Source organism: Scylla paramamosain, chromosome 14, assembly GCF_035594125.1.
Source record: "Scylla paramamosain isolate STU-SP2022 chromosome 14, ASM3559412v1, whole genome shotgun sequence".
Taxonomy (NCBI): domain Eukaryota; kingdom Metazoa; phylum Arthropoda; class Malacostraca; order Decapoda; family Portunidae; genus Scylla; species Scylla paramamosain.
Window position 1 is genome coordinate 16,794,923 of NC_087164.1, and position 20,000 is coordinate 16,814,922.

At 34.7% G+C, this 20,000-nt stretch overlaps 2 protein-coding genes across 3 annotated transcripts in view; both read left to right on the top strand.

The window, feature by feature from the left end:
* The window catches only part of LOC135106949 (heparan-sulfate 6-O-sulfotransferase 2-like), a 17,556-nt gene extending 5,356 nt beyond the window's left edge, over window positions 1-12,200 (top strand). The window contains exons 2-6 of the mRNA XM_064016418.1: window positions 439-1,307; window positions 3,935-4,058; window positions 6,571-6,682; window positions 7,611-7,776; window positions 8,857-12,200. Coding sequence (XP_063872488.1) covers window positions 574-1,307; window positions 3,935-4,058; window positions 6,571-6,682; window positions 7,611-7,776; window positions 8,857-9,100 — 1,380 coding nt within the window. The 5' untranslated portion in view covers window positions 439-573 and the 3' untranslated portion in view covers window positions 9,101-12,200. The remainder of the gene's footprint in view (window positions 1-438; window positions 1,308-3,934; window positions 4,059-6,570; window positions 6,683-7,610; window positions 7,777-8,856) is intronic.
* A 3,920-nt stretch (window positions 12,201-16,120) lies between these two features.
* Window positions 16,121-20,000, top strand: part of LOC135106950 (microtubule-associated protein 6-like) — an 11,382-nt gene continuing 7,502 nt past the window's right edge. Inside the window, exons 1-2 of one of the 2 annotated variants that reach the window (XM_064016420.1) lie at window positions 16,121-16,264; window positions 19,173-19,228. In XM_064016420.1, coding sequence (XP_063872490.1) covers window positions 19,217-19,228 — 12 coding nt within the window. In that variant the 5' untranslated portion in view covers window positions 16,121-16,264; window positions 19,173-19,216. Of the gene's footprint in view, window positions 16,265-17,560; window positions 17,874-19,172; window positions 19,229-20,000 lie in introns of those variants that run through there. The other variant, XM_064016421.1, reaches the window with a different exon arrangement.

Sequence of the window (20,000 nt, forward strand, 5' to 3'; positions counted from 1 at the left end):
TAACTTTTCGAAGCAGCCACTCCTTTTTATTCAAGACATATCGCATAGCCTCCCATCCTTTAGGCTGGGCTTTGGTTTATCTTATAATCCCCAAAACATTCTTGTGTGTTCATATGCAATCTATCAGCAACCATCTATTTTCATATATTGATTATTTATTATCTAACATGAAACTTGTCACATTATCAGTTATAGATATTGCTCTATATATGCAAATAAACATTTCCAGATGGTATCATTTATAGCAGCCCCATACATTTGTGCAGTGTATTGTACGGGGCATGTCATCCTTTTGTTTACGTTGTCCGAACCTCCCACCGTTTTATACTTTTATAAATATATTAAAATACCCTTTTTACTGTCAAGAAGGATCAATATTAAGTAATATTTCAAATGTAAAACTGTAACTTACTTATGTTGAATATATTTCTTTTGTAGGTGTAGTGATAGATTGTTTATGAAGGTGTCATGTTCGAAGCCGCAACCAAGTCATACGAACATAGTGTGGAGCTTCAAGCAGTGGAGTGGATAAGACCTTGCTTCTGATTTTTCGCTTGAATTTCGTTATATGTGATGAGCATGAGACTCGTGGACTGTGAAGTGCAGACAGAGGAGTTCAGTTTGCTGCTGCCTGAGAGTGGAAGTGGAAATAGTACGCTAAAAAAAGGAGGGAAGCATCAGCACAGCTCAGCATCCACAAAAGAAACATTTATGCGTAAAGGCGGAAAAAAATGCATATACCTACTAGTTGTATTAACGTTGATTGGCGGGGGAGGGTTCGTGTATCTAGGATTTTACTGCCCCGACTCGGTGTGCTTTCTAAGACCTCAGTCACTGGTCAGGTCAGGAAAGACTGACACCCATAGAGACCCGCCCACTAAACAGTTTCAGGTGATTAGAGACACTCTGGACCAATTCCACTTCAGAACAGATGGGGTTGGGCAGCCACTCCTCAACACAGCCCGGACAGCCATGGGGCCCTCCTTTGATGATGTGGTTGGGCGAGACTTCCAGTTTGACATCGAGGACCATGATGTCATAGTGTTTTTGCATATTCAGAAAACTGGTGGGACAACATTTGGAAAGCACCTTGTGGGGGACTTGGACTTGGCGCGTCAGTGTGAGTGTCGTAGAAAGGTGAAGAAGAGATGCACCTGCCTTCGACCCGGCAGGAATTCATTTGAGACTTGGTTGTTCTCCCGGCACTCGACTGGATGGAAGTGTGGCCTCCATGCAGATTGGACAGAACTAACCAGCTGTGTGGATGATGTCATGGATAAACTTGAGGATAATGAAATCAAGAGAAGGTAAGTGTATCACCATTTAATGATAGAATAAAATATGAAAGCTACTTGAAAATGCAAATTATAGGGACTACTAATGCTACAGATTATAGGCATTATAGATATTAATGTTTGAACAGTGAAATATAGCAGAACTTTCAGGTGCCTATTCAACATACGTATAGTTGAGGTACTTACAAACAGCAGATTTGAGCTTCCATTTGTGGTATTATGTGTATAATATTATGTTTGTAGTGGGTGTCCATGTGGCTTATTATTATTATGTCTGATTAGACATTCAATCCCATCTTCCATTCATCAGTTGTAAATCGTTAACATCCCTGTAAATTTTTACAAATTTTTATGTTTTGAGTATTTGTTGCAGTGCTAGGAATTTTAGGACTGCCCAAAAATCTCTCAGTCCTTGGTTTTAATTTTGGCCAGACCAATAATGTCCCGGAAAAAGCTGAGGGTAAGAGCCAGTACAACGTATTTATAAGAATGACAAGATTCGACCAATGAATGAATCTGTCAGGGATTAGTATTCATATGTGCATTTTTCTCATTAAGAATTCCTCAGCTAAAGAAATAAGTAAGTAATTTCTCCCAGTTTAGCAATGTTTTGACATTTTCATGAAAATTGCTCCATTTCCACAATGAATTTCATAGCCTTGTCTGAGTTAATTGCTTTAAATTTAAGAGCATGCTGTTTAAACATTCTTCCTCTTCAGTCTGCTACAAACCTGAAGTCTCTAGGTAATGTGGGTTTTTTGTCATGTGGGTTTTTTGTAATGGTGTGATGAAGTAGAGTACCTTTCTTCCCATGGCAGACATGCGTTTGGAACAATGCACATTATTTAGATGGTGAGTGGCTATTTCTTCCCATGTGCTGCACTGATAACCTATATTTCACCACATTTTCCCATTGGCCATCAAAGAGCCGGCTTATGAGGACTTAAAGACATTGGCTGCAGAAACTCCATCTCAAAATTGGATGCAGAAGAAAAAATAAGTGTTTTGCTGTCATGGCGGTCATGGAGGCACTGTGTGAGAGTGTAATAATTGTGTAAGGGCTTAGAATTCACACTGATCAAAAATTGCTGTGTAAACATCAAAATGAGAGTGGGAAAAGGCAAACAAGAAAACTCCATCACCCACCCTTTATCTTGCAGCCAAAAAAAAGTCTGTCACCTGCCCATTAAGGGTTAATGTGAATGAGGGATGCAACTTGTCTTCATTATTAGTAGAAAAAAAGATTACAAATTAGCACATTAGAGGGCCAGTGCACACATGTCTCATTGAGAGTGAGTGTGCCTGCACTACCAACTCAACACCACTACTATTAAAACTCTCTCCCTACAGCCTAAATGGTAGCCTGCTGCAAGCAACTCACTTCTCTTGTATGTACAGCAGCATCTGATAATCATCAAATGCAATCAATTGACAAAGGGGGTATCTAGGTGTACATGTATGTTAACCACTAATTGCCTTGAATTAAGTTAGGTAGCAGGAAACTTTATTGAGTTTCTGCTGCACTTAATAAACTTATATACAGCAACCCAAAATTCCTTAATGTAAAGTCCTTTTTGTTAGCCTTAGAGAATTAATTTCATATTAATGTTTGTCACATGAAGATTTTTAGCATGCATATATTCAGACTTGGGTTTGAAGATCATAACTACCAGGCACACCAGTTTGTGGGTTCACCCTAACTTTATACATCACAAAAAAAAAAAAAAAAAAAAAAAAGTGCCCACTTGGTAAATTTAGAGTATCTCAGAACTTTTCAGTATGCCCTTAAGTTTTGCCTTTGTATGTTCACAGGAATTATACATACAGCTGTTATGCATATCATGATATTGTCATGGAATGTAATAAAAGCTGTGAGGAGGTGGAGGGAGTTGGTTGGTGTTGTAAGGTGCTGTTATTTTGCTTTGCTTTCTCTTCTTCCTCAGAACTTCTCTTATATGCTTGAGCTGCTGAACCTTCATCTTTTTACCTTAACTAGATAAACTGCTCATGAAAATGATCAGTGATAACAAACACGAGGGACTGAACATACACACGCTGTGCCATTTTATCTGCTTGTTGCTGACTTGTGAAATAAATCACCCCATCACACCATGCCCCAGAAACACATTGCCCTATGTTTAAGTGCCTTTTCTTTTACAAACTCAACTGTATATACTGTAAATGTAAATCTGTTTTTCTCTCTATCATAACAGAGTTACAGTTTAAAGTATGAAAAAAAAGCAAGAAAAATTCATAACACATGCATGTGATGTTGATGTGCTTCTCACTCAGCTACTTAATTTCACATACTCCATATTTTTCCCAGCATATTCCATAGACAGTATGAACATGGAGGTGACTGATTTCATGTAACACCAGCCCCCAATGTATCTTGGTGAGCTGAGAGGTACAAAGATTACATTTATAATGTTGCTACTACAGTATGTGATATAGTGTAATATTTAGTAAGTGCATTGTCTCTGGTTTTGTGTGCTTTACATAGAGATTGACCTTAAGCTTCAGGGAGGCGAGACACAGGACTCTTTTCTGTGAAAAGTGGTATGTATGTGCAGTTCCTTGCTCTATGCATACAGTTTTCGAAGAATAGGTACTGAATAACATTTTTTTCCATCCTCCAGGTACTTCTATATCACCATGCTAAGAAATCCCATTCATCGGTTTCTCAGTGAATTCCACCATGTTCGTCGTGGAGCAACATGGAAGAATGCCCGTTTGCTGTGCCAAGGTCGACATGCCACCAAGGTATGGATGCATGGCTAGTGCACTGTGGCTGTTGAGGTTTAGCTGTGTACAGTGAACTCAGTGTTAATCAGATGCACTGCTGTATCATTTTATTTCTGCTGGCCTTAATTGATATGTTTTGACTAGGGAAGCTGATACCAGATTATACTATTACATATTTAATTGTCTTGCCTTTACTTGTGAGGAAAAACAATAACATGCTTACTTTTCAATTATGATTTGCATTACTGTGTAGGAACTGTTGTGACCTGCATAATTTTATATACCTAGATATACTGGAGAGCAACAGGGGCTAGTGCATGAAAGTAACATGGTCACATCAGCCTCTGGGAGGGGAGGTGGACATGTTTGGTGGAGCCCATTGGCATATGAAGCCAGTTAGAGTGCATGGCACTCCATAGGAAGTACTTTACATATGCCATGGTATCAGGATTGGAGTAAATGCAATGTAGGGAACAGTCTCATTGTGTATGCTGCCAGACCTTGTTATAGATGTGTGTGGCCAGCTGTGATTTGTCTAGGGTAAGGTGGGTCATGAGATTTTCCCTTTTCTCCAGGGGCTGACAGGGCAAAGAGTGTGAATGATGTGTATGTGAGTGTGTGGTGCCATATCTGTGTGGGATTTTCATCATGGTACAAAGATAGGTATGTTGGTAGAAAGATGTACTTAATATTAAAGAAATGTTTGAAACACTATTTAGTATCATTATGCTAGTTAATATTAAATTTTCACATGTAATGTATATATATAATATTGACAATATTTTACTTTCACTTCCATATTATTGCCAGCTACATACTATCATTATTTGAATTTTTGTTCAGCAGAGTAATCTTGGAAATAAGACAGTACAAAATTGTAATGAAATCACTGATTTGTTGTGAAGCAGGTTAGGGTTATACTCTTCATGATTGTCACATGAAAAGCTGTAATAATAGTGGTAATTTGCTGTCTGATATAAATTGACTATGAGATGACTGATAAATTTAAAACAATTGTTCTTGAATTTTTTTTTTTTTTTTATTAGCATTGAGGTCACTGCTTGGTAATGAGCTTTTGGATAGTTATCATGGTTTTGAAAAGCAGATTCCATGTTTATTTAGGCCAGCATTTATCATGTGAAGGCAGCTCACCATCCTGCCTTGGAGGACACTCCTGGCGAGAGGGAGATGGCAAAGGGATATGGAGAAGTAGAAAGTTTGTGTCCCACATCATCTGTTTACTACACTTGTATGTGGCGTGCACTATATTGGATCTTATGTAGCAAGTGTACACACACACACACACACACACCAGAATTGAAAGATTTAAGTTATGAAGGAAGACTTGAAGTGATGGGTTTACCAATACTACAAGAGAGAAGAGAAATAGGAGACCTGATAACAATGTATAAATTAGTAAACAATATAGAAAGAATAGACATAAATGACTAGATGGAGGAGGGAGAGAGGCTTACGAGGGGGCATGGGAAGAAAATTTTCTAGCGACATCAAGAAATGCAGCTTCCTGTATAGAACTATTGAAACTTGGAATGATTTGAAAGAAGAGGTGGTTGCGGCAAACAGTGTACAAACAGTGTGTAAATTGTTCAAGTGACATCAAGAAATGCAGCTTCCTGTATAGAACTATTGAAACTTGGAATGATTTGAAAGAAGAGGTGGTTGCGGCAAACAGTGTACACATGTTTAAAGAGAAACTGGATAAATATAGTTATGGAGATAGGACAAAATGAGCTTTGGCTGGTGCCCTGCACAATACAACTAGGTAAATACACACACACACACACACACACACACACACACACACACACACACACACACACACACACACACACACACACACACACACACACACACACACACACACCACCTCCACCCCACTACCCCCACCACCACCACTTGTCTGTGTATCTATCTCTTTGACATCTCCCTCTCTCCAGGAGTGTCACCCAAGGAAGATGACATGACAAAAAAAATCTTCAATTCTTCCAATCTAAACATTCCCTTCATGCAAACATTTTTTAATCTTTCTGCCTCTGCTAGCACTTTTCTATATATGTATTTCCTTATATGTATTACCTCTCCATCTTCCAAGTAGTTTTCCTTTCCTATTAGGCTATCGTTTTCAGTCATATATTTTTTCTAATAGCAAACTCTTCACTCTTCATCCTTTTGATGGTCATGCCATCTCAATATGTTGCCTTTTACTGATTTCACTATTCTGCACTTCACTCCATCTGCTCTTAACACATCTCTCATACATGTTTTCATTGCTCACTCCACATGGTCTTTCTCAGGTTGCTTATTTTTACTGCATGCACTCTTGACTGCTGTGCTCTATTCTATCCAAGATAAGTACCAACACTGCATCTGGTATCCATTTTCACTGTTTTGTACTTTCCCATCTTGTCACACAACATGTTCCTCTCAGGTTACTCATTTCAACAGCACATACCCTTGACTGTTGTGCTCAGTACACACTATGTTATTTATTGTGTATGCTCATTTCTAGGAGGAGATGCCACCATGTTATCATACAGAGACATGGGAAAATGTTACCCTGGATGAGTTCATGGCATGCAGTAGCAACTTGGCTATAAACAGACAGACGCGGATGCTGGCAGGTGTGTATGTCATCTTGAGTTTAACAGCAAATTAGGAAACTAGCTCTGGAAGTCTCTACCTGTTTCTGTTTATCCTCCTTCCTATGATTCTAATAATTGTTCCAGAAGAAGAGTATCAAAACATCCCCATAACTAAATTTGTCTTTTTTTTCTCTCAAGTAGTAGTCTTTTTGGGAGCACAGTTATAAGTAGACTCCTTTTTTATAGTTTTATGTCCCTGGCCAAACTCCATAGTACATTAAGAAGAAACTTTACTGCACATCTATTTTTATTTATATGGTTCAGTTCTAGGCACCAGCCTTATGAAAAACAAGCTTTATTATTGTCCACACCCTTACACCTTTTACTACAAAATCCAATTATCTTCTTTACCAATCAGCCTACTTCCATTCTATTTATATGTTCAAACCATTGTAAAATTTTACTTGGTTTAATCTACTATATCTTTGGCAGCACCAGTTCTCATTCACATTACCTCATTCTTCATTCTCTCCATATGTATTGCTCCCTATATGTCCATCAAATATCATACACCATATGCCATTAATATATATTTGATTTTTCAGTCCCATACAATGCATTTGGTATTTTTAATCCGTCATACAATATTAGTTTTCTATTCCAAATGCTTCTAATTCCTCCAAACACCTTTCTTGTTTCATTAATGTTAAACCACATTTACTTTTATTCCTTCATTCACAGGGACCAAAGATATTCAATGCAATCTCAAATCTCGTGGCTGATTAATTTTCTTATATATATATATATATATATATATATATATATATATATATATATATATATATATATATATATATATATATATATATATATATATATATATATATATATATATATTACTTGAAAATAGCCTTGAGAAGATATTTATATTTATTGATGTGATGATACATGCCCTTTCCTCTCACAGATCTGTCATTGGTGGGATGCTACAACAGTTCCATGATGACTCCTGAAGATAGAGGCAAGATAATGCTGCTTTCTGCAAAAAATAATCTGAAGAAGATGGCTTTTTATGGCCTGACTGAAGAGCAGGAGATTAGTCAGTACCTGTTTGAAGTGACTTTTAATCTCAAGTAAGGCAATAATTGAAGTATTTTAAAAGATTTACTAAATGGGAAAAATAACTCATCAACAGAATATAGGTATAGATGGTATGTTCATGTTAAAGCAAGTAATATTACATATTTAAACTTTACTAATTATTGAACTATGCTAGAAACTTTTTTTTTTTTTCAGATTTCATCCTATAAGAGGAGGTTAAAATAAAATCTCATAGTGTCTCAGTCACATGGCTCTATTGTCTCCCACAGTGCAGGCAGAGGAACACTACACTCAGTACTTCATCCATTGTCATTTATTAGTAGTCTGTTGTACAAAAAGAGAAAATCACTGGATGAAAGTAAAAAAATTAATCTTGTAACATATATGTATACTTTTCCATTGCTCTACTATAGCAGCTGTTAAAAGTTTTCTTTGATACACTCAGCTCTCAACAAGAAATCCTGGGTTTGAGACTTGGTAGAGTTAAGACAATTTGGTTTTGTGTTCTTTCATGTTGAAGTCCCTGTTCACTTAGCACAAAATGAGTATGGGATATTTGCTAAAATGTTGTGGTTTTTTAACCTGATAACTCCAAAAAGCCAGCTTGACAAAGTATATAGCCCAGTCTCCCCATGTAGCTATTGTGGAGAGACCTTTAAGTTTATACTTCAGTAAACTTATGCAGATGAAAACAATGACTTGTTATTTAATTTTTCTCATTCGTTCATGTAATATGTGCAGTATATTATCAGGACAGTCTGCTCTATAGGAGTCCATTTATGATGATAGATACCTAATAATTAGTCTATATCCCATTTGACTTGGTTTGAGCACAGGCGATCCAGGTGAAATAGTTTTATTTATTTTATGAACTGTACCACATTAACCCATTTCATCAGTTTCATGAATCAGACAGCTCTTGATATGATAATTAGGGTAAGGCATATCAGAAGAGTGAAAGATAATAATGAGTATATATGCATTTAAACATTTATCTGAATACTTAAGTTGAAATAGATAAATTTTGTATATGTTTATGTGGAAAGGAGACAGAAAACTTTAGTTCTAAACTTCTAACAAATTGTCTTGTTTTTTCTTTTATAATATTACAGGTTCAGAGTGCGATTCAGGCAGTTTAATCAGACTATCACTGACATGGCTATGAGAAACTTTGATGCTGAAACCATAAAACAAATTGAGGAGCTAAATTCACTGGACATGGAACTCTACAAGTATGCTGTGGAGCTTCTGCAGCAACGTTTCAAGAAATTATCAGCTCAGGACAAGCATTTCCATGAACACTTTCAGAATATGGGAGGTGTATTTTCTTGGGCAGAAATTGAGAATGAAGAGTGACATTTTATATTTTCATGTTATACAATATGCAAAACCAGAAGCACTTTTGTGTTGCCATCTATGTATTGTGTTTATTGAGTGAAAGTGTTTTATACAGATGCCAGTGAATAGGTTAAAGTAAAACGAATGGATAAAAGTTTTAAAATATGTGAACATGTGAGACAGGGATTATGTTTATGGATGTCAATAAGAAAGTAAATCCAACATGAGATGGAAATATGTATAAATATGTGATATTTCAATAGAGGTCAGAAGCAGTTATTGTGTTGCAGAGAATGAAAAGTACTCAAGTGCAAAAATTATCGTCAAGTAATTGCAGTATTATATGCTTAAAGTTTATATATATATATATATATATATATATATATATATATATATATATATATATATATATATATATATATATATATATATATATATATATATATAAAAACATTTGTTTTTAAAGGGAAAAGAATTAAGTAATTGACTGATGATACATGTAGGATAAGATTTAAGTGTCTGAAGGAGTGTGTAGTTAGACATATTGGGCGAGTCTATGTAACCCTTGATTTAAGAAAAATTGATCTGTGAATTTTCAAAACTATAGTTATAAAACTGTAAAAAAAGAAATTATATAATGCACAAAAGTTTTAACCTTAGCCATATTAAACATTCTCACTTCATGTCACCAGTGTCATGTTTCACAGATGAATAATATTTTTGGTACATATTGAAATTGAAAGGAATATATAGTTGAAGAATTCTATGGACAATGGTATCCTAGTGTGTAACTTCAGTGTGAGCTGTATGGGACTATGATGATTAGTGTGAATGCAGGATAATTTTTAAGTAATAGTGATAATCAGTGTTGAAATGAGAATATGGGCAATTTATGGCAGGGAACCAAGATCTGTCTGTGGTGTAAGAAGCAGTATAGCCATATAAGCTAGTCAAATAGGATATCTGCTCTGGGAATACTCAGATCACAAGTTTAAGTGAAAACCATAACTTTCTTTCCAACGACAACTCAGTCCTGTGTTATTATGTTTGCTGGTAGGCATAGTGGCCAGTGAAACTTGCATGGAACGTATTATCTAAAGCACTTATGATGCTTATCAGTGAATTACCTTTATTTTATGCTTAATTACTGTTTTCTTAATAAAATACCATGTTTCATAATTATTGTATAAATTAGCATTGATTTTTCTGCGAAAAATTAAAATGTTTACTGGAATTTAGCATATGAAAATAAGTGTGGTCATACAATTTTAAAGTGATAAAAAGGTTTTTAGAGAGATGTAATCATGTATAATTTGAGAACTTTGTTCAGTGAAAAAGGTTTGAAAATATCTTTGATCATTTATAGATATGAAACTATGGAGGAAGAAAATTATATTGATCATTGTATGAAGGAAAATGGAAAGATTCTTTAGGTATATAATGAGAGCAATACTGTGAAGATGTAGTAATAAACTCCTTAACATCATTGATAGTGCTAATATTGACATATGCAAGTAAAACATGAACATGGACTGAAAATCATACATCCAGGATCCATGATATAGGGATGAAGGATTTGTGAAGTACCTGTGATATAGACAGAAAGGATAATACATCATGCAAGTGACTATGGAAGGTTTGGAATGTCTAGTAAGGAAGGGAAGAACTTGGTGCCATGCAGAAGATTGTCAGGTGTAACAGCTTGCATAAGTGCTGAAGGAAGGCTCTTTGTAAAGTGAGGGGACAATGTTGAGTATTTGTGGAAAAAACTGCAGTGTGCAGTTATGAAGTATAGAATCAGGAGTAAGGGAAGGCTTCTGTCTTGGCCATCCCTTAGAGATTCAAGGAACTGTTTTCAAGATAAGTAAATACAATACAGATAATATGATTTCCATTCTATGTTTTATTATAGACAGTATCAGAATTGCAGTATTTATGATTTGGATTGATCAGTATAGTGAATGTGACACTTTTAATCTGGGATTACCACCTTCTCTTGATAATGATCTAGATGACACCTTCATGGTTAGGTGAAAGGTGAACAATAAGTATTCCTAATATACTGAGATTTTTCATCACCTATGACAGGAGTATGAAATTAGAAGTCCTGTCTGGATAATGGTATGTAGCTGTAATAATGAAATAGCTTAAAGGTGTTTTGTGTTATAAGTTTCAGGGTAATGAAAATGTTTTAGGGAATACATATTTACGTAGGTAATGAAGTTCTCAACTCCATGTCTCCACATGCATTTGGATGTGCACTAGCATAATCAACTATTTTCCAGTATTAAACTGGTAGAACATTATAGTAAAAATGTAGTCATTACAACAGAATAGCTCATTCATGCTCCTCTCAAAGCATTCTCATAGTTTTGAAGATAACTATCATCTCTTTATTTCAAGAATTATTGTGACATTTCACTGTCTTCATGGCAGATTCATGTTTATGTATGTGTCAGTATATTTTCTTTGAGAATGCCAATACTGAAATTGTTGCAACTATTATCACTGTTTATAGAAAATTTTAGGCTGGTGATGTGTATGGATCTTAGTATCACAAGTGCACATTGTGTTTCCTGGTAATGTTCAATAATTTGGAACAAGTGAAATGGAATGATATGAAATTAGTATATATAAGTAAATAAGTACAAATGAACAGTGCTGACTTGTTCACAGGCTTAAATTGCATCTTAAAAGTATGGCACAACTGGATTACTGATCATACTTTAAGAGAATGTGTTAATGCTGATCATCTTTGACTTATAACAGGTGTATACACATCTTTTATGATATATATTTGCATACCTATTTATATTACTTATTTATTTATTTATTTATTTTATTTTATTTTTAACATAAATCACTCATCCTATGCTGGCATGTGTGATAGGTATGTAGAGTATTATGGATATATTAGTCAACGTAGTATTTTTGCTAGTCTCATAGAAGAAACAAAAAAAAAACATTGAATACTACAACAGTTAAGTGTCAAGAAAACTTCAAAATTTCAGTTTGTGCATTTCCTCTCTCTCTCTCTCTCTCTCTCTCTCTCTCTCTCTCTCTCTCTCTCTCTCTCTCTCTCTCTCTCTCTCTCTCTCTCTCTCTCTCTCTCTCTCTCTCTCTCTCTCTCTCTCTCTCTCTCTCTCTCTCTCTCTCTCTCTCTCTCTCTCTCTCTCTCTCTCTCTCTCTCTCTCAGGCACCATTATACTATATGAACCTGTATATTATGGTGGTTAATATTCTCATTTGCAAATAGATGAGCCTGAGATAAAGTTCAGGTGAGTGATGATGGTGCATAGCCTACCCAGCTGCTTGTATTCCTTGTTGAGAAATGGATAATTGGTTTAGTGATATTTGGCAGTATGCTGTTATAGCATATTGTACAAATAGTTACAGATCCAGGAGCCATAAGTTTGATGATATATTGCACTGAAGTTTTTTTGAGCCATTCACTTTTGAGATAGTTTATTACTGGGTGCTTCAGGTTGGTAAATTTTCAGTCATCTAGATGTTATGACAATCAGTCCTGTGTTCCAGAGGTAAGAATGCAAATCCATCTCTACGTTCATATTCGAATAATTGATTAACTGAGAAGAAATACAATATGTATAAGATAATATGGTGCTGTCTCCTTGCCTTTAATAACCAGATGTGAGAAACAAACACATATCAGTTGTTCCACTTCTCCTTTACTTTAATGTTACATCTATTCAGGTTTGATTGTAGATCCACAGGTGTCCCTACACAATATTGTGACTGTAAATTTATTTCAGGTCCTGTCATGTACTCACAGTCACAAATAAATTTTTGCTTTGTATGTATGTTTAGAAAGGTATGTTTTGTGTTGTCTTTATGTTGAATGCTTGTCAGAAATCACACCTACATATTGCCATATTACCTCCCACTTTTCTTCTTGCTGTCTCACAAGTAAGGATTACTCATTATCTCTTAATAATATTCATATGTATTGCACCATTAGGTCACAAGAAGAGGTAGATTTCCACATCATTTAAAACCATGACTCTTAATAGTTAACTGAGTGCTTAGATTTTGCTAAGCATTCACAGAACATCTTATGATCCTTGTTTGCTGATAATGATTGTGAAAGGTACTTAAAGCACTTACTGCATTGCTGTAGCATCATTAAGTATTACTCATTGTGGTATCTTTCAGTAATTATAAAGATTATTTTTTCTTTTTCTATGAATGTTTTCTAAAGTATATATTTTTATATATATATATATATATATATATATATATATATATATATATATATATATATATATATATATATATATATATATATATATATATATATATATATATATATATATATATACTTTGGAAAAACATTCACAGAAAAAGGAAAAAAATATATATATTCACACACAAAATATATATAGAAGCAAAAATTGAAATATTTATATCACATATGTATTAATTAGCTACTGCACACTTCTGTAAGTACATTATTATCATGTATGTGATTTGTGCATCATGACATAAACTTTAAATGTGTGCACATAATAATGCATGTAGTTTTATTTACACAAATTATGTACCAGTCTACTGTGTCCTCTACCTCTACTGTATGTACTTTATATATATATATATATATATATATATATATATATATATATATATATATATATATATATATATATATATATATATATATATATATATATATATATATATATATATATATATATATATATATATTTTATTTTTTTATTTTTTATTTTTTTTTCATTATAATGCAATGACCACAAGAGAACACCCATTGTGAACCTCAAGAGGTATTGGTTCATATGAGGCACAATGAGGATTTGGTGTAAGGGAGATTAGTCTTGGCTTACAGAGACAGATGTACTGCAATGAGAATTAAAAATGTTGGTCTGTCTATCACATCTCTGTTATAGGAGTTGTCTTATTGACAGGGAAGGGCATAAGTGTGGGAACTCTTCACCTACAAATAGGAAAGAAGTAGGATAGACTTTTAAATTTGTGTTCTCAGATTTTTTTTTTTTTTTTTTTTTTTCATGGCAAGTTCTATAGTGGAAACAAACCTCATGTTTTTTTGATGTCATTCCAGAAAGTAGCATGAGCACATCCTTACACACGGGAAATGTAATACTAGTAGGGTCTCAAGTTTATTGTGGTAGTTAAAGAGGTATTTCATCCCATTACAACAATTATTCATGAACACTGATCTGAAAGTGTAGTAGGACAGTGTATGGAAGTTGCTGGTAAATTGTGTTACTTAGAAATACTGCATACAAAGGTACAGTAATAGAATAGGGGTGTCTAAGGCAGTCCTTATGTAGAAAAAAGAGTTATTCATAAAACTGACAAAGGAGGAGCATGTTGCATGATAGGAAAATTTAAAAAAATTAAGATGGAACACTGTATATGATTTTAGGACTATGTATTGCAAGCACAATCCACATCAATCATTCTGAAAGTATTTCAGTATGGGTGAGTCTACCTAGTTGCTTGATGGTAGCTTGCAAATCATAATGATGTTCTTCAAGTTGTTTGTCAATTTCCTTAATTTCCAGGTCATTCCTCTGAGATCCATCATCTATCAATATGCTGCTTTTCTACCTTCCAGTTAGAATTATTCTTAATATGCCTTGCCTGGTCACTTAACTGGTTCCTTTCCATAAAATCAAACTAATGCAGTACAATCTTCTTGTCCTAATTTACTGCTTCAGTCAGTGCTGAGTCTGCACCATTACTTTTCATTTATTGAACCATCTCCCACTGCAGCATTACATACCATCTCACACTTCACTTATTGTGCAGTCAACCATTCATGTGTAGAGAATGTCTTGTCATTGCAAGAAAAAGGGAGATTTTCTCCCTTGACTTCCATTCACTCCAAACTTTTACAAGTGGGCTAGCCTCTTGATCCCCCTTCCTCCAGTTATACTCGTATATCCAAGATAACAATTTGTCAGTACATTGCAGGTACTGACAGTAAGCACCAATATTTTTCATTCTTGACATTTATTCAGTCTCCATTGGTCACACTGCAACCAAATTCAGGTACTGTAATTATTTAATCCCCCCATTGAACAACTGCATTATTTTTGCATCACCACACACGTGTGATGAGATTATGCTCTCTGCAGGTATTCTGTCCAGTGTATATACTTTTTTGCAATCATACTTGAATACTGACACAAATCAATCAATGTGTTTTATTATTATTTGATGCCTGTCTTACTATTTTTAAAGCTCCTTGGTTATTGTCTAGATTATTTAGTCATTTTACCTGGAATTTGTGTATCTCTCATTACTTTGTGCATTGCTTTTATTTTTTCTTTTAAAGCTAGCAATTCTTTACCACTACCAGTATTTTCCTTCCTTGGACAACTTTATTTGTAGTATCATTCTTTTACCACACTAGATAGTTTTTTTTTTTTTTTCAATCATAAACCTTGTGGCTTCACCAAAACCCTTTTTCAGAATATATAATTTTTCCTACATGTTGCTACTTCTCCTAGAGGTTCAGTTCCCAAGGATGTCTCTAATATATATATATATATATATATATATATATATATATATATATATATATATATATATATATATATATATATATATATATATATATATATATATATATATATATATATATATATATATATATATATCCCTCTTTCAGATTAATATCTCGATATTTCTATAGCATTCCAAATGTGAGCATGACATGTTAACTTATTGAAGCAAGTTTTGGTACTTGACTCTTACAGTTTTCTTACACAGCAACTTGTTCTGTTTGTTCTGTACACCATGAGTATACATATCATAAATGCAACAAGTTTTGGTTAGAAAAAAATATTAACAAATGGTTACTTAATATATATTTTTTTTATATACCAAAGAATCCTGCTAATTTCTAAACAAATGAATTGTTAATGTATCAAATACTTATCTGGTGATACTGTTTGCTTATGTTTTCCACTATTTCCCTTATAAGTGCTACTATTATGAAGGCCTGACTTGTGTAAAGGGAGATCATAGTGTTTGTTACATTAAGATCAAGATTAAGTCAGCTCTAATATCAAGATCAAGATTGGACAACATATGGTTGGTGCCAGGGCTCAAGGTGTCAGCAGAGTGCCTTTTCAGTCAGCTGAGAGGGGCTTTCATTAGCGCAGGACTACAGACTTGGTGAGAATGAAATGTGATCGATAGAAATGTTAGCGGTAGAGTGAACAGTGCACAACAGTTAACCATAGTGATGTGTAGAGTGCAGGGAAATTAACATTGCCTTGATATGAAATCAGGGCACAGCTTTAAGAAAAAAAAAAAAAAACATTTATATCAAACAGTCCGTGTCATGCCATGCATAGGTCCAGCATGACTTGTGTGTGAACATAGCTGTAGGGCACAGGGTGGATAGTTGTAAAGACTTAGGATTATTTCATCTTTTTGTATTCCAGACATAACATAAACTTTTTTATATCTAAGAATTTTTTAGGAACTAGATAAGTTACAGGACCGCACTTGACAAAAGCAACTCTTGCACAACTTAGCAGAGAAAGGCAGTACCCATTAAGTTAAATTCAGCACATTTGGTGGCTTAAGTGCTAACCACATATCATCTGTATTTAGCTGTGGTAGATCTAATCCAGAAATTCCATACAGCATTTTCTTATGTACAGGCTTGCTCTGGATCTCAAGGCTGGTATCATTATAAAAAAAATAAAAATAAAATAAAATAAATAAATAAGTAAATTAAATAAATAAAATAAATAAATAAAAATCCATTTCTCCCATCCCTCTTTTTCTTATATGTATATAAAAATTGACATGTGTCTTGAGTTTTTATGTTAAGATATACAATATGCTCCACACAAAGGCTCATAAAAGATGAGTGCTGTTCTGCCAATAAGATGGTACTGCTGGTTGGATGGGTGATCACAAAAGGATAAGTGGGCAGGGTATATATCATGATGATATCTAGTTTCACTACCAGTGCCTGTAAATTTTAGCCAAGTTTATCCCAAATTTTCTTATAATTCCCTTCATTATCCACATATGACACCAAAGGATGTTTTTGCCAAACACCCACTTTCAAACTAGCATCTTCGTTAGATGCTTTGTCACAATTTCATTTGCAAAAAACAATAGGACACAGCCTGTGAAACCTTTAGTAATGCACTGAAACAAAATCAGTGATTAGACATTGATTGGTCTGATAAAGGTTTATGTATTGCAGTTTTTATACTTGAGAGGGTAGAGACTACACTAATCCTCCTTGAAAATCTCTCACCCACATTGCGCTCACCTCCTAGTAGTTTGAAATGGGTGCACTGGACATAAATGTATTCCAAGTGACAATATAACTCGCTAAAGCAAGAGTATTTAGCAATAATCACAACAAACCCAGGGAGAGTAGGATGTTACTTAGGCGTAGGAGGTAGAAAGAGATAACAGCGTGGATCCTGTGTTATTAGGCAGTGCCGATAAGAATCTATGCCAATCACAAACTGCCAGGCTTCGCAGAAGGATACTGACATCCAGCTTCAGGGGCCACACGAGGCTGCTCCGTTCTTTTCTGGCCAAGACTTGCACTAAGGTAGACATGCATTCTACCCAGACCAGCCACTCCCATCCAGGCCAGCACATCATCTAACTCCCCCTGGGCAGTCACAGTCAATGGGAGACCAACCATGTGCTGATAGCACCAAAGGGGTAACCAGCAGAGAGGTGATGCCCCAATCCCCCTGTAGATGTTGTAAAGGAAGGGACCGCCAAGGGAGGGAGAAATTGCCAGGTAGGAACCACAAGGACACACCAGGGACTGCCAGGGATGCCTTTTGGACAGGAAGGGATGCTGTCTTGTGTACCTTTCTCCCTCACCAACACTGGCAAGTCCAGGTGGCTACCATTGGCTGCATACCTAGATCCCAACCTGCTTGAGAGGGACACTGCTTGATTCTTTCATCCACACCCTCCACTACTGAACAGATAAGCACTAATGGGATCTCAAAGTTAGGTTAGTTAGGTAGGTAGTCCCCCCTCACTGTCTTCAACCAGAGAGAGGGGAAAGCTAGACAGGAATCCTCCTTGGCCTGGCAATGTTAAGGTTTCCACCTTGTAAGTACTTAAAGTAAAGGCATTTGTTTATTTTTGCTCTTTCATTCAAACTAGTAACTGATCTTTTATTTGGTCTACTCCATTTTTATTATTTATTTATTTATCTATTTTTCTTTTTTTTTAAATGTGATCAGTGAATTGGCACATTAACAGCATTCAGAAGTAAGCTTCAATTGTAGAAAAGTAAAATTGAAGCAGGTAGACTATTTCACTTCTTTCCTTGAGTATACTTCCAAAGGACCAATCTTTCACAGTTGTTCTTATACAAACCATGATAGTGGACCACATTTTTTCAATGATTTCAGTTTCATTGCAACCTTCCTGAAATTACACTGTCTTCAAAAAGCAAAAAGAATAATGTGATTAATTCTAGATAAAAAATTACAAAGAAAAATCTGTTCTCAGTGATGAAGCTGTGAAAGTGTGAAAGAGAAAGTGTTTTTGTGTGAGGTGGGACTTTCAGATCTTGCGCTCATCATTTTATGAAGAATATAGTGGTTGTCTTAAATTTGGAAATATTGCATGAATATTGTGTAATGAAATAAATTTTCTAACAAATTAGTATACAGTATCTTGAACTGCTGTATTTGTCAATTTTTAATAACTTATACAAAACAAAAAAGATGCGCATTTTTATTTTTTTCCTGCAGTGAAAGTTGCATATAATGAGTGTGTTTTTCCTGCTGACAAATGTTGTTGTATCTTATGAATGTAAATTTAATGTATAATGTCTGTACTTCATAAAAAAATTGCTATTCATTATTAGTTTTTGCTAATTTCCTATTTTGAAATTGTATGTATATAGTTACTATCAAATATTTTGATGACTAATTATGTATGGATTTGTGAAGATATGATTCCTCTTAGTTGGCAAAGACAAAATTTGGGGGTGTTATTCAAAATGGTTGAGAACTGTTGCAGTAAAGAGAAAGTAAAATATTGTAAGTATCTAATATTCTGCTGCTCCTTTCTCCAGAGTGATGCCAGACAGGAGGCGGCAGAGACAGCAGCGAGTTCGTCATGATGCTGGAGGTAACAATTGACTTCTGTATGATGAGGAGGGATCGATAAAATTTACAAACAAGTAGATTTTTATATCTCTTTCAAGTAATCAAATGAACAAAATATAGATTAGTGGGAGGAAGAGACCAGTTATGTTACTTAGGGAATGGATATGGGAAATTGGTGTTGAAACTTTATATAATTGGTTTTATTATTTACCAATGCAGTATTCACATGGCATGAGTCAATTAGAATTTTCCCTTACTTGGAAAATAAATAAATCAATGAATAGATAAGTGTTGATGACAGTGGCTCAATAATTTTGTCACCTGAGGTCATATAAACTTAATAATGCTGTCATTGAGGAATTTTAAAATGCTTTACAGATTGACTTTATATGTATTCTTTTCAAAACCTATTTATTAGTAAGAGATTGTACAGCTATACACTGAATATATAATTCATTAATGGATTTTTTTTTGCAAGACTACAATGCCATCAACTTCTCCATTGAATTTAAGGATGAATGACCTTAGCATTGTCAGCAGATATAGTCTATAGCTGCAAGCTCCTAATCAGTGGAAATTTTGAAAAGTGATTGAGCAAGGACATGTGTACCCCATACTTCTCTTATAAGTAAACAGGAAAGAAGCTGGGCAGATCTCACATTTCACAGCACTGTCAATCCTTAGTTACAGACCAGTACTATTTAGATGGAGAAAATACACAATTTGTTACTGATGCAAAGCTCTGAAATAGATAGAGTTTGTTTAGGGTAGGCAAAGAAGTAGAGATTACACTT